Here is a 13872-nt window from a genome sequence, read left to right on the forward strand (position 1 = left end):
TATATTTGTGGAAATGGTTGGTCTAGTTGATCTAGTTGATTAAATGTCTAACCTAGGCAGTACCTTTACTATAAAACATTAACAACAAATGTACTTTCACTGGAAATGTTTGGTCTAGTTGATTAAAGACATTAACAACATGGTCTAAATGAACGATTTGCCTCGTTACAATCTATCATACTTCTAATTTGTTCATTCAAAAAAATTCAAATTTTCATTGATATCAAACTATAATTAAGTTATTTTCACATACAAGCATACAATCTATACGAATTTGGTGCAAAATCTATAAGAAACAATCACACAAACTATACGAAACAACCATATAATCAATGTCAAACATAGTATAGATTTTAACCGAATCAAAAATAATCTATACGATTTTTCTCGAACCACATAACCTATATGATTGAATCATATCAAACAATCACATAATCTATACGAATCCTATCAAACAATCATACAATCTACACAACCCTAAAAGAAGGTGAAAGACATACCTTGTTTTCGATTTCGGAGTCGGATGTGGATTGGGCTTTCGATATCGAGATCAGGTCTTCGCCACCGAAGATCGATTAAGAGATCAGGTTATCGCCTTCGCCGTCGCGTTCTCCTCTGGGAAATCGCCTTCGCTGTCGCCGTTCGGAGATGGTAGAGAGGAGAGAAGAACAAAATGAAAAACGCGAACCGTCTTCGATTTCATCTCCAACTCCGGTGCTGCCACGTAGCCAAGAGGGACGACGCCGAACAGCCCTTAATTAAGGCCCGTTTGTAACGTCCTTTCCCATTTTTCATTTATTTTCGACCCAAAAGTCGGTAAGGGACGGCCCAAGGCACGCCCGATAATGATGGCCTAACGGAATGTAAATTTAATAAAAATGGGGCCCTAAGTTTTATATGAAAAATGGGGGCCCAAGGCAGTTGCCTTTTTCCTATGAGGGTGGCATGGTTCTCCTCCTGCCATCAGTTGAGTATCTAACGTGATTTTTCAGAAGCTTTTGGGTTCGCGAGTTCGACTTTCACGAGCCTTTTAATTGGGCCAAATGCTACAGGCCCATCTTAAAAATCAGCATTTCTTTGAATAAAAGCCCAAATAAGTCGTCGAATATTTACAATCGTATCCGCGCTCATCTTACGGGACAAAGACAGCTCATTCCAGAGATAGAAACTAAACGACCGAAACCCTAGCAGAGAGAAACAAAGAGGGAAAGTGATGGCGGAAGCGAATCCTAGCCGCGGAGGCGGAAGGAGAGGTGGCGGACCGATGGATGACGACAAGTTAGTCTTCGAGACGACCGAAGGGATCGAGCCCATCACCAATTTCAACGATATGGGCATCAAGGAAGACGTGCTTCGCGGCGTCTACGAGTACGGCTTCGAGAAACCATCCGCGATTCAGCAGAGAGCGGTCATGCCGATTCTCCAAGGGCGAGATGTCATCGCTCAAGCTCAGTCCGGTACGGGGAAAACCTCCATGATTGCTCTCTCCGTCTGCCAAATCGTTGACACTTCGTCTAGAGAGTAGGTTTGATCCTAAAATTCAATTCTTTTATGCTCTGATTAGGTCAATTCATTGGTCGGTTCGGTTTGATTATTCAGTTTTTGGTTAAAAGATAGTTTTTTTATGAATTTCGGTTTGACTTTGGTTTGATTTTTATTAGGTTCGGTTTCAAATGCCTAGGCCAAGCTCTGATTTACATCAATAGGGGGGAGGCAAGAAGGGTTTAGGGGTCACATGACCCTATAAATTGATAAATATATTATTTTTAGTGTATATTTGCTTAAAATTAATATACTTTTGGTTTTTTTTTAGCAAATAATATAATATTGGTTAAAATCGGTTTTTGATCCCATTAATTTGTGTTGAAATTTTCATAAGCCCCCACTTATCCATTTAGTTTTCTATATTTTTGCTATAATGTCATATATTATTTTGTTTTTGTTATTAAATTTCTATATTTTGACCCCAATAAAAATTATTTATTTTTGGTTGCAGAGTTCAGGCATTGATATTGTCCCCAACAAGAGAGCTGGCTTCACAAACAGAGAAGACTATTCAAGCCATTGGATTACACGCAAACATTCAGGCGCATGCCTGCATCGGTGGGAAGAGCGTTGGAGAAGACATCAGGAAGCTGGAGAATGGTGTCCATGTTGTCTCTGGGACACCTGGTCGTGTCTGTGATATGATTAAGAGGAAAAGTCTACGCACCAGAGCTATTAAGCTTCTGATTCTTGATGAGTCAGATGAAATGCTTAGCAGAGGGTTCAAGGACCAAATCTATGATGTTTACAGATATCTTCCACCTGATCTTCAGGTATAAAATTTCACTTCTCAAAAATTACTTTATTACCTGTTATTGTGTTTGCCCCTTACCTGAGTTGCATGAATGTTCAGTGTGAAAGCTATTAACTGTAGTAGGATAAGCTAGATTCTGTTATTTGATATCTCTAACCTAGTGCACTATGTTTATAGGTTTGCTTGGTTTCTGCAACTCTTCCTCACGAGATTTTGGAGATGACCTCCAAGTTTATGACGGAACCGGTGAAGATACTTGTGAAGCGTGATGAGTTGACTCTTGAAGTACGTTATGTTCTTCTGCATCTGTGTGCTTGTTGATGTTTTAGCTATAAAGTGGGGTCACTCGTATTGATTCACTGGCTGACATTCCTGTAAATTTTTTTCAGGGCATTAAACAATTTTTCGTTGCTGTTGAGAAAGAGGAGTGGAAATTTGATACGCTTTGTGATCTTTATGACACTCTTACTATCACTCAAGCTGTTATCTTCTGCAACACAAAACGAAAGGTAATCTTGGTGCTCATCTTAAGTTAAGCAACTGTATCTGTACTTTTTGGGAATTTGTTAGATAATCGGGTATCTCGTTTTGTTAACACTAAACTAAGCTCCTAGCACGGCTGTCTTAGCTTGATTTTGAATCTTCTAACGTCCTGGGACTATTATACTCTTTTGTTACTTTATGTAGTTGTTTGCTCTAGAAAGGAGTCAAAAATACAACTCAGTCGCTCTAAAACACTTACAGTCTGTACTCTTCAAATTTCTAGTAGATTGCATTGGCCTCTTAATGTATTCTGTGATGCTATATAGTATACTGGCTAGACTTTAGTTTCAGTTGATTTGTTAACTAGGTTTCTTGAGTTGTGGTTTCTTTTGAATGTCTCGCTCAACTCTTATCTCCGCATATGATATATAGGTGGATTGGCTAAGTGAGAAAATGAGGACTAACAACTTCACAGTCTCATCAATGCACGGTGACATGCCTCAGAAGGAAAGAGACGAGATCATGAATCAGTTTCGGTCAGGCGACAGCCGTGTTTTGATCACGACAGATGTATGGGCACGTGGGATTGATGTGCAGCAAGTAAGTCATTCCCTTATTCCCTACAGGAAAAAAGTGTTTAGTCTCCTCTGCTACTTAAGTCTCAGATTATGTGTCACAAGATGGTAGAGGTTGAATCGATAACATGAGAAACTTGTTGGGTTTTCCCTCATTAGCCCAAGAATAATAACTAATCAAGTTATAACCCAAGAGCCCAAGAAGAAGAGATATGTAGAGAAAAATGGAGAAGGATGAAGAAGTGTGTAGAAGTGTGTTGAAGTGTTTAAGAAAAGAAGATGGAGAAGTCTCTAGAATTATCTTGTAGTTACCCTCCACTAGTATAAATAAGAGTGTAGATTCCCTTTGTAACATCATCCAAGAAGAGAGAAAACAAAGAGAGAAAATATTTGTAAGAGAAAGTTTCCAAAATAAAATCTTTGTAGTAAACTCTTTTCTGAATATTAAGAATCTTCTACTTAAATCTCTTAGTTGTCTAAATCTCATTTTCATCTCATCAATATTGGGTAATTTTCCCAACAAAACTTTCTTTAACAGGTTTCCCTTGTGATCAATTATGATCTCCCCAACAACCGGGAGCTCTACATCCATCGTATTGGACGATCTGGTCGTTTCGGGCGTAAGGTAACTGTGATTTACTATAGTTTATACGTTGTTTCTTGTCGATTAGTCTGTTATAATTCTCTTAACATGGAGGGGATATATATATATTTAACAACTTTTCGGTCATCATTGTAGGGTGTTGCGATCAACTTTGTTAAAAGCGACGACATAAAGATCCTCCGGGACATTGAGCAGTACTACAGTACTCAGATTGACGATAAAGCTCTTCTAGTTCGACGGTTGGTAAAGTTGGAGTACAAGGATGGCCAGAGCATGATGGAGCACTTGAACAATTTCAAGGGGATTGTAAATCAGCTTAACAAAGTTGATATGAAATCAAACACTGGATGTAAGATAGTTCTCAAGGATGTGAGACATGTTCCCGACATGCGACTCAATCTCATATCAACCGGAAAGCTCGATGATGTCGGCTTGGACAGTCATTTTGGTGGTGGCAAATGGAAGTTAACCAAAGGAAGTTTGATCATGGCTCGAGGAAGAAAAGAAGGCTCATTATACGTGACTCAAGCCAAGCTTTGCAAGGAAGAAGTAAACGTTGCAAGTGATGACATCGATATATGGCACCGAAGACTCGGGCATATGAGTGAGAAAGGTTTAAGTATACTTTCTAGCAAGAAACTTCTTCCTGATATGAAAGGTATTTCTCTCTCACCATGTCATGATTGCTTAGCCGGAAAACAACATAGGGTCGCTTTCCGAAGATCATCTACGCCTATGAGAAGAAAGCATATTCTTGATCTTGTGCATACTGACGTATGCTCCATGTCCGAGAAATCCAATGGAGGGGCATCATATTTCGTCACCTTTATTGATGACCATTCAAGGAAGGTATGGGTATACCTTTTGAAGTCAAAAGATCAAGTTCTTGATGCTTTCAAGGAGTTTGTAGCCCAAGCAGAGCGAAGTACGGGTCAAAAACTCAAGTGTGTTCGATCTGACAATGGTGGAGAGTACCGAGGTCCCTTTGAAGCGTTTTGCAAAGCTCATGGAATCAGGATGGAGAAGACACCACCAAAGACGCCACAACTGAACGGGCTAGCTGAAAGAATGAATCGAACGATCACAGAAAGAGTTCGGTGCATGCTCTCTCACGCTAAACTACCCAAACCATTTTGGGGAGAAGCCATAAAGACTGCAGTGGACGTCATAAATCTTACACCATCAGTTCCTTTGGAAGGCGATGTCCCGGAGGAAGTTTGGTCGGGTAAGAAGGTCTCTTACAACCATTTGAAGGTGTTCGGTTGCAGAACGTTTGTCCATATACCTAAGGATGAACGAGCCAAGCTAGACTCTAAGACTAAAGAGTGCATTTATCTTGGATCACCAAAAGACGAATTCGGCTATCGGCTTTGGGATCCGGTTAACAGAAAAGTTATCCGGAGCAGAGATGTTGTTTTCTTCGAAGATCAAACAATCGAAGACATCAACAAATCAAAGAAACCAAAGCTAAGGGTTGTAAGGAATGAAGATTCTCATAAGCCTCAAGATCATGAACAAGTGATTGGAGATGATGGCGAAGGGGATCCAATCATGGATCCGAATGGTGATGAAGGTGAAGAAGAAGTTCAAGTGGAGCCAGAGGAAGAACATGAGCCAAGAAGGTCTGGAAGAGAGACAAGACCATCTGTAAGATATTATCGAGATGAGTACGTTAATCTTACAGATGAGGGGGAGCCTCAAAGCTATGAGGAGGCCATAGGAGACACCCATAAAGATAAGTGGGTTGAAGCTATGCAAGATGAAATGCAATCCTTGCATGATAATCACACTTATGAGCTGATGAAGCTACCAAAAGGAAAGAGAGCCTTGAAGAACAAGTGGGTGTATAGGTTGAAGTATGAAGATAGAAGCTCAAATCCAAGATACAAAGCTCGATTGGTTGTGAAAGGATTCAACCAAAAGAAAGGCATAGATTTTGAAGAAATATTCTCTCCAGTGGTGAAGATGTCCTCTATCCGAGTGGTTCTTGGTCTAGCAGCAGTTCTAGACTTGGAGATTGAACAACTCGATGTCAAGACGGCCTTTCTACATGGTGAACTCGAGGAGGAGATCTATATGGAGCAACCTGAAGGATTCAAGGTTCCAGGAAAAGAAGACTTGGTGTGCCGATTAAAGAAGAGTCTTTACGGTCTCAAGCAAGCCCCAAGACAATGGTATAAGAAGTTTGACTCCTTCATGGTGGATCACAACTTCAAGAAAACCAAGAACGATCATTGCGTTTTTATAAAGAGGTACGAAAGTGGCGACTTTCTCATATTATTACTCTATGTTGACGATATGTTGATTGTGGGCCAAGATCGCAACAAAATAGCCGCATTGAAGAAAGACTTAGGAGAGTCCTTTGCGATGAAAGATCTGGGGCAAGCGAGACAGATTCTTGGAATGAAGATCACTCGGGATAGACCAAAGAAGCTTTTGTGGTTATCCCAAGAACGATATGTTGAAAGGGTGTTGGAGAGATTCAACATGAATAAGGCAAAGCCAGTGAACACTCCACTTGGTGGACATTTCAAGTTAAGTTCGGAGCAAAGTCCAACAAGTGAGAAAGTGAAAGAAGAAATGAAGACTACCCCCATATGCATCAGCAGTAGGGAGTCTCATGTATGCTATGGTGTGCACCAGACCGGACATTGCCTATGCAGTAGGAGTTGTGACTCGCTTTCTAGCGAATCCAGGAAAGGAGCATTGGAAAGCAATTAAGTGGATCCTACGCTATCTACGAGGCACAACGAAGAAGTGTCTATGTTTTGGCAATGGAAAATTGGAGTTGAACGGTTACACCGATGCAGATTGGGCTGGTGATAAAGATTCAAGAAAATCTACATCAGGATTTGTGACTACCTTTGCAGGGGGAGCTGTTTCCTGGCAATCGAAGCTACAAAAGTGTGTTGCCTTATCCACTACGGAAGCAGAGTATATCGCAGCAACGGAAGCGTGCAAAATTAGGAGTAAAACAAGAAAAGTACAACATGCTATGTGACAACCAAAGTGCTATTCACCTAGCAAAGAATCCAACATTTCACTCTCGCTCGACGCACATCGACATTCGGCATCATTGGATACGATAAGTTCTTGAAGAGAAGCTCATATATCTCACAAAGGTACACACCGACGAAAACTGGTCGGACTTTATGACCAAGGTATTACCGCTGAAGAAGTTTGAAGATCGCTGCAAAAGCACGGGGATGGCAACAGTTTCGGGCTAAATCGGGAAGGGGGAGATTTGTTGGGTTTTCCCTCATTAGCCCAAGAATAATAACTAATCAAGTTATAACCCAAGAGCCCAAGAAGAAGAGATATGTAGAGAAAAATGGAGAAGGATGAAGAAATGTGTAGAAGTGTGTTGAAGTGTTTAAGAAAAGAAGATGAAGAAGTCTCTAGAATTAGCTTGTAGTTACCCTCCACTAGTATAAATAAGAGTGTAGAGTCCCTTTGTAACATCATCCAAGAAAGAGAAAACAAAGAGAGAAAATATTTGTAAGAGAGAGTTTCCAAAATAAAATCTTTGTAGTAAACTCTTTCCTAAATATTAAGAGTCTTTTTCTTAAATCTTTTAGTTGTCTAAATCCCATTGTCATCTCATCAATATTGGGTAATTTTCCCAACAAAACTTTCTTTAACAGGTTTCCCTTGTGATCAATTATGATCTCCCCAACAACCGGGAGCTCTACATCCATCGTATTGGACGATCTGGTCGTTTCGGGCGTAAGGTAACTGTGATTTACTATAGTTTATACGTTGTTTCTTGTCGATTAGTCTGTTATAATTCTCTTAACATGGAGGGGATATATATATATTTAACAACTTTTCGGTCATCATTGTAGGGTGTTGCGATCAACTTTGTTAAAAGCGACGACATAAAGATCCTCCGGGACATTGAGCAGTACTACAGTACTCAGATTGACGAGATGCCAATGAATGTAGCTGATCTTATCTAAATGACCTTTGTCTGAGATCTTTCTGGGATGGTCTTTGTGCTTTCGGTGGTGAAAGTGTCTGAATGAGGAGGTTTTGTTCAGAGCTTGTGTTCAGGTTATTGCACTATCTTATGAGATACTTCCACTCAAAACCGACCCCCTTTGATGTTTCTTTGGAGTTTTCGTGGGTTCTTTTGAACACTTTGTGGTAAATGCTTTATGATTTGAGAACCAATTTAGGTTTGTTTAGGGTTTGATTTTGGTGTTTTGATCGTGGCTCAAATCTCAGCTATCATTAACTGCAAGACTTATTGTCGAGTGTTTTCTTATTTTGTAGAACTTTGATTATATTTTTGCAAAAGCCAAGCCCAAATCAGTGACTAAAATTGTGAATTCCAGATTCGTGAAAACCTTTTTCATATCAATGAGCTTGAAGAAAGCTTAGCTACTTTACATTCACTTCTAAATCTTATTCTGAGTTTTATTATAGTAAACCGATGAAGAAGATACAAATCCAAAAAGTGTGCTAATTATGTCGTAATAACATGGTTATTTGAGAATATTTAAAAAGCAATTGTATTCCCTACACCCCAAAGATACCCTATTTGCAATCCATACCCTAAATCCCTCCATTTTTCTTTCCTCCATCACTACCATTTTCCCCCATTTGTATGGTATCCCACTCTTATAAGTATATTGAGCTAATTAACTCAATATTTAAATCTCCAAAATAACTACCTTTTTTTCCTTGGGACAATATAGTTTGATAAAAAAAGAGTTACATAGAAGGACACATTATGTCTTTAGTTTTTGCTGAGAGACACTTTGTCATCTTGACACATTTTTTCTTGCCGGTTGTTTTTTTCTAGACATTATTGACCCTGCTTTTTTGTAATGAAAATTTTGTTTCCTTTAAGAAGATAATCGTAAAGTAATTGAGTTGTAATCAAGTTTGTGTTCAGTTGCAATTAATGATAAATATTTAAATTAAAAGGTAGGTATATCAAAAAAAGTTAATTGTTTTGGGGCATTTGATCTGTTTATACAATAGTGTTTGGTAGATTGTGCAGCTAAGAAGGCTGCTATTCGTCTTAACGAAGAAGATGAAGAAAAAGTTATTTATTTATTAATAGGTGGGGATGCTCTTCTCGAGGTTAAAAATAAAACGTGTGTTCGTGGAAGTGTAGCGGTGGATGGATAGTATTTGTTTGTTATTGCTGGATTCATGTGGTTATGATCTCGTGGTTAGACTAACATAAAGGCTCATCCACAAAAGACCCTAAGGTTTTTCTTGCTGTTTTTTGGTTTAGTTATTGTGAGTGATATTAAGTTTTCGGTGTAGATTGAATTTACGAATTAAGAGGGTAAAGATAAGCTATGATGGATATCAAAAAGTAGAGCAAAGTAAACAAACAGAAAGCAATAGATTAGTTAACTACCAAAAGAACAACTCAGTCTAAATTGGTGGCATTTGAATACATGAGAAGACGTAGCCGAAAGGGCACATTAGTAGTACAACAAAAGGTGGCTCCCAAACAAAAAAACCTAGGGATGAGATGTTGTCGTGGTCAGTGAAGACTTGGTCAATAGGAGAGTTGTGAACAGACTTGACAGGTGAGTTGTGGTCAGGTGACTTGTGGCTAGAAGAGTTGTGGTTAGGCGAGTTGTGGTGAGCGGTCAGCGTAGACTTGGTTAGGAGAGTTGTGAACAGGTGAGTGGTGGTCAGTCGAGTCGTGGTTAGGATAGTCTTGGTCAGGAGATTTGTGGTCAGGAGATTTGTGGTCAGGAGATCTCCACAATTAAGGCCAATTATAGTCCCGAACTCTTCAAGGCCTAACCTAAGGGGATCGGCTCCAAACACAGCGTGTAGTCTAGTTTACAAAGAAACTGTCGGGTCAAAAGACATTGTATTAGCTTAATAATACGGGCATTGTCGGGTCTGGAGATCAAAAAGCTTCCCGAAGTATGACTCTCTAATCCTTCTAAAATCTAGAGTATCACCCCAGGTCGGTGGTTGATTTTGAACGAGAAGATAAACTAGACTTAAGTAGTTGATTTTAAAATCAGAATCTAACCTTCCATGTAGGTAGTTGTCTGTGAAACAAATCGGCGGAGAAGAACAAGCGGCGGAAGAGAACACTGAAAGTTGCCTGGAACAAAATTAGAGAAACAGAAACATGGATTCAGCGAGAGCGAACAAGACACCGGGGCGGCGGAACGAGAGAGAGACTAAAATCGAACGGTGGAAAGGAGTAAGATGTCTAGAGAGACGAAACAAGAAGATGTAGAATGGAATCAAACACAACGACTGAGATCTAGGTGGATGAGATGTCGCACGGGAGAAAGGGGTTAGGGTTTAGTTGCATACTTTCCTCAAATTAGGGATTTGGTTTGAAAGAGGAACCGACGCGATGGACACCTTATCGCTTTGATTTTTAATTTATTTTATTTGTTTTACATTAATCGTATTTGTTAGGGATGGATGTCTAGTTAGATAGTCTAACAAGAAGAGAGATCCTTTAGTTAGAGGTTATCTTGGTAAATTTATTAAGTGAAAATGTTTTGTAGGTTCAATGTGTCGTTTAGGGTAATTGACAACTTAGAATGTGTCTCCTAGGGTAATTTTCTCTTTGATAAACTTGTGATTTGGTAAATAGATTTGTTTGTGGCGTGAATTTGAGATTTGTGTTTCACAACCAGAGGCGGACCCACGTTAACCAATAGTGTGTCAGCTATAAGTTTCAAGTGTTTTGGTAATTGGTATGTTGTCAATAGGTTTAAATATCTCATTCGGTTAACAATCTCCTCTTCTAACCCACCTAACCCAGGTTCAATTCCATGTCGCGCCAGGGACCGCCACTGTTCACAACATTATTGAAATATCATTCCAAATATTTTTTATGTCATCTAAACAATATATCTGTCATAACTCTTACTGCAGTTCGGGTCTACGTGATAAAACGTTTATTTTCGTAAAACAAAGATTCTGTAAAAGTACATTTTAGCAAGATGCACAAAAGTGGGTATGTTAGGGTATGACAGTTTTAGTCTACGTTTGTGGTATAGTACTAAGTACCATTATTCATGAACGAATCTCATTTTCAAGAATTTCAAATCTAGGGAGGCATGTGACGTATATGGCCAAGAAAATATTCCTCCCGTGATTTTGATTTTGAATTGTTTTATAGATAATGCTCAACGCATGATTTTTGAAAGGCCAATATGTTGATTTAATAGTTTGTTTCATTAGCCTTTTCATAAGTTTTACAGCTACTCCTTTTATTTGCATCCAAAGTATCAGAATTACATGCATTCTCAAAACTACAATTTTTTTGACGCATGAAACTGCTTGTAATATACCTGGGTAGTGCATGTGGGTGATGATTATATGATGATCTCGATTTAAATATATATAAAGAGAAACAACACAAATTTAGGAATGTAGTTGATTAACAAAGTCTTGGAAAATTAGAACTCGAACGAAAATGTCCATGACTCGCCAATCTTGACACTATTTCACTCTTCTTTTCCTTACAAATCTTTTCAGAATGATCCATCACTTTATGCCAATGCCTCCTCTCTAAATCCACCCTCAGATCATTTTCAAACCCATCAACTAATCTCTCTGATATCCCAAATCCTTTCAGACGCACCAGTATCGGTTTCTCTTGTAAGTACTTGCGCGAATTCCTGGTCTTGTTTAGTTTAATCTTGTCTTCTCTCGAGTCTGGTAGTTCGTTCGATAGTTGTTGTGACTTGAGTGCTTGAACTGCAATACTTGGAGGGATCTTGAGATTTTTTGCAAGTTGTTTGCATATCTCCAGTGTTAGTTTCTTGTAGTTTAAACATCGACATAGTTTTGTTCTATCTTCGGATGATAGATTTGGATGAGACTGCAACATCATAGTATCACAAAAAAATTAGTTAATATATATATGACTCATCACAGAGATTATATAGTAATAAACAATTTTCACGTGATATTACTAATCTTGTTCTTACTATTCAGAAACTGGTGAAGTAATAGTAACTAGTCAAACAAAAGACAGCTAAGATCGTCAGATTCTGACATGAATGTGGAGTAAGGACAATATATTAAATTATTACACATTGCAATTGATCCTATTTTTACATATTAGATTGTTGCAATTACTCTTTTTATTTGACAAAACCATATAAGGTTTTAAGTTTCTATCAAATATTTCTTAAACAAATCTAAACGTGAAAAGAAATTGAAACAAAATTATCGTTTGAGTTTTTACAATTTTTAACTTAATGTTAGATATATAGAAAAAAATATTAGTTGGTTATTTTAAAATATAGGCATAATAATTAACATCTTAACTAGGTAACATAAATTTAAATGTAAAAGAAAGACAGAAAGAAAACTTAAGGCATTTTCATATCTTGAGAACTGTAAAAAAGCCAAACTGTATTGGAAGTTATTAAAAATATATATATTGGAAGTTATTTGCTTCTTTGTCACCTTCTATTTCACTCTACTTAGTTTTTTTTTTTCATTTTTGTGCAAATTTTTTTTTCTAATTTCCCATACGAACATTCAATTATTTGGATAAAAAAGACAAAGAAAAAAAAAATCATACTGGATAAAAATCTGACCTCCAGATAGATGTCAATGGCTCTGAATAGTCCATCAAACCAATCTCTAGCTGAACCTGGCAAACTCTCAGCAACTTCAAGAAACTTTGACACTTCAAGATTCTGGTCTGGAGATATCTCTCTCAGATACTTATCAGTCAACTTTCCCATTCTTCTAAATTTCAAATCCTCATCTCCTTCTGTGTTGCAACTACTCACGAACACTTTGAGTAACCTTATCACTAAATCAACATCATAAACCCTTTTTTCTCTCTTCTCTTATCAGAAGATCATCAAGTGTTGCATGATCTAACATTTCTCCTATGACTCTCTCTAAACCATTTCTTGATTCCTTGCTGATGCTAAAACCCGATAAAACCCGAAGAATCCAGAGGAGTTTCCTGCAGCAAAACGCGGTTTTCGCAATAAAGATCACTCCCTGAACCGCTGTATCAGCTAAACCTGCATACTCGAGCTTGTTGTTTGATTTGTAATGAACCTTTGTCTTGAGGTAATGGAGAAGAAATCTTGTTAGGACTAAACTGTCATTGTTCTGATCGTAAGCTCCAAGGTTCTTTACCAGCTTCTCGACGATCTTTGGCCCGAGACTTGACAAATCGTCGAACCACCACTCGTTGCTTGTCTTGCAAGAAAACGATCTCGAAGTTGACCTAGTCTTTGCCGTCTCCGGTGACATAGAAGAGGTTGAAGCAGAGGAAGATGTTAATAATGAGGCAAAGACTTGACTCATGTCCGAACCCTGAGAGATTTTTGCTAAAACCCCGAAAACTAGCTTATCGACAAGACCGTACGAATCTGCGTGTAAGAACACGTGCTCACAGCTCTTGAGGCATGAAACGATGTCGTTCCATGACCAGTAGAACATTCCTTCAAGAAACTTCACTGTTTGAAGGGAGAGATTCGACAGAGATTCTCTGTCATCTCAAGAAACACGGAAGAACAATTCAAGATGGAGACATTTGAGACATTGATTGAGATTCCCCCGCCATTAGTGTAACAGAACCTTGAAACCAAGTCGAACCCATTTGATCCACCTGGAAAGTCTTCGAGAATGATTATATTGTTGTTGTTGTTGTTCTGTTTTATCATCTTCTTCAAGAACCCTGAGTACTCTGAGATCAAACCCTAACCAAAAAAGATAACAGTGAGACAAAGTTTAAGTCAGATAATAGAAATAGTGGAAATTAGGTTTAGATTAGAGAGTTATTACCTTGTTGACGAAGAAAGTAAAGTCTTGATTAAGATTGATTTGAAGATCACAGAGAAGAGACATTGTGTGAACTTCTTTTGCATTTGATGATGAATGAAGCATTTTTTTTTTTTTTTTTTGAAGTGACTCTTTTGAGCTTTCGT

At 38.3% G+C, this 13872-nt stretch overlaps 1 protein-coding gene and 1 pseudogene across 1 annotated transcript; one reads left to right on the top strand and one right to left on the bottom strand.

Moving 5' to 3' along the window:
• The first annotated feature begins 1129 nt into the window (after nt 1–1129).
• On the top strand, nt 1130–8247 carry LOC106334557 (DEAD-box ATP-dependent RNA helicase 2-like). The gene is made up of 8 exons (XM_013772856.1): nt 1130–1521; nt 1997–2318; nt 2477–2584; nt 2689–2808; nt 3215–3382; nt 3896–3982; nt 4097–4138; nt 7849–8247. The coding sequence occupies exons 1-8, from the start codon at nt 1214–1216 to the stop codon at nt 7918–7920; spliced, it is 1227 nt and encodes a 408-aa protein (XP_013628310.1). The 5' UTR covers nt 1130–1213; the 3' UTR covers nt 7921–8247.
• Nucleotides 8248–11178: 2931 nt separating this feature from the next.
• On the bottom strand, nt 11179–13872 carry LOC106334555 (annotated as a pseudogene).

The sequence above is a fragment of the Brassica oleracea genome, chromosome C3 (genome assembly GCF_000695525.1).
Source record: "Brassica oleracea var. oleracea cultivar TO1000 chromosome C3, BOL, whole genome shotgun sequence".
Lineage (NCBI taxonomy): Eukaryota > Viridiplantae > Streptophyta > Magnoliopsida > Brassicales > Brassicaceae > Brassica > Brassica oleracea.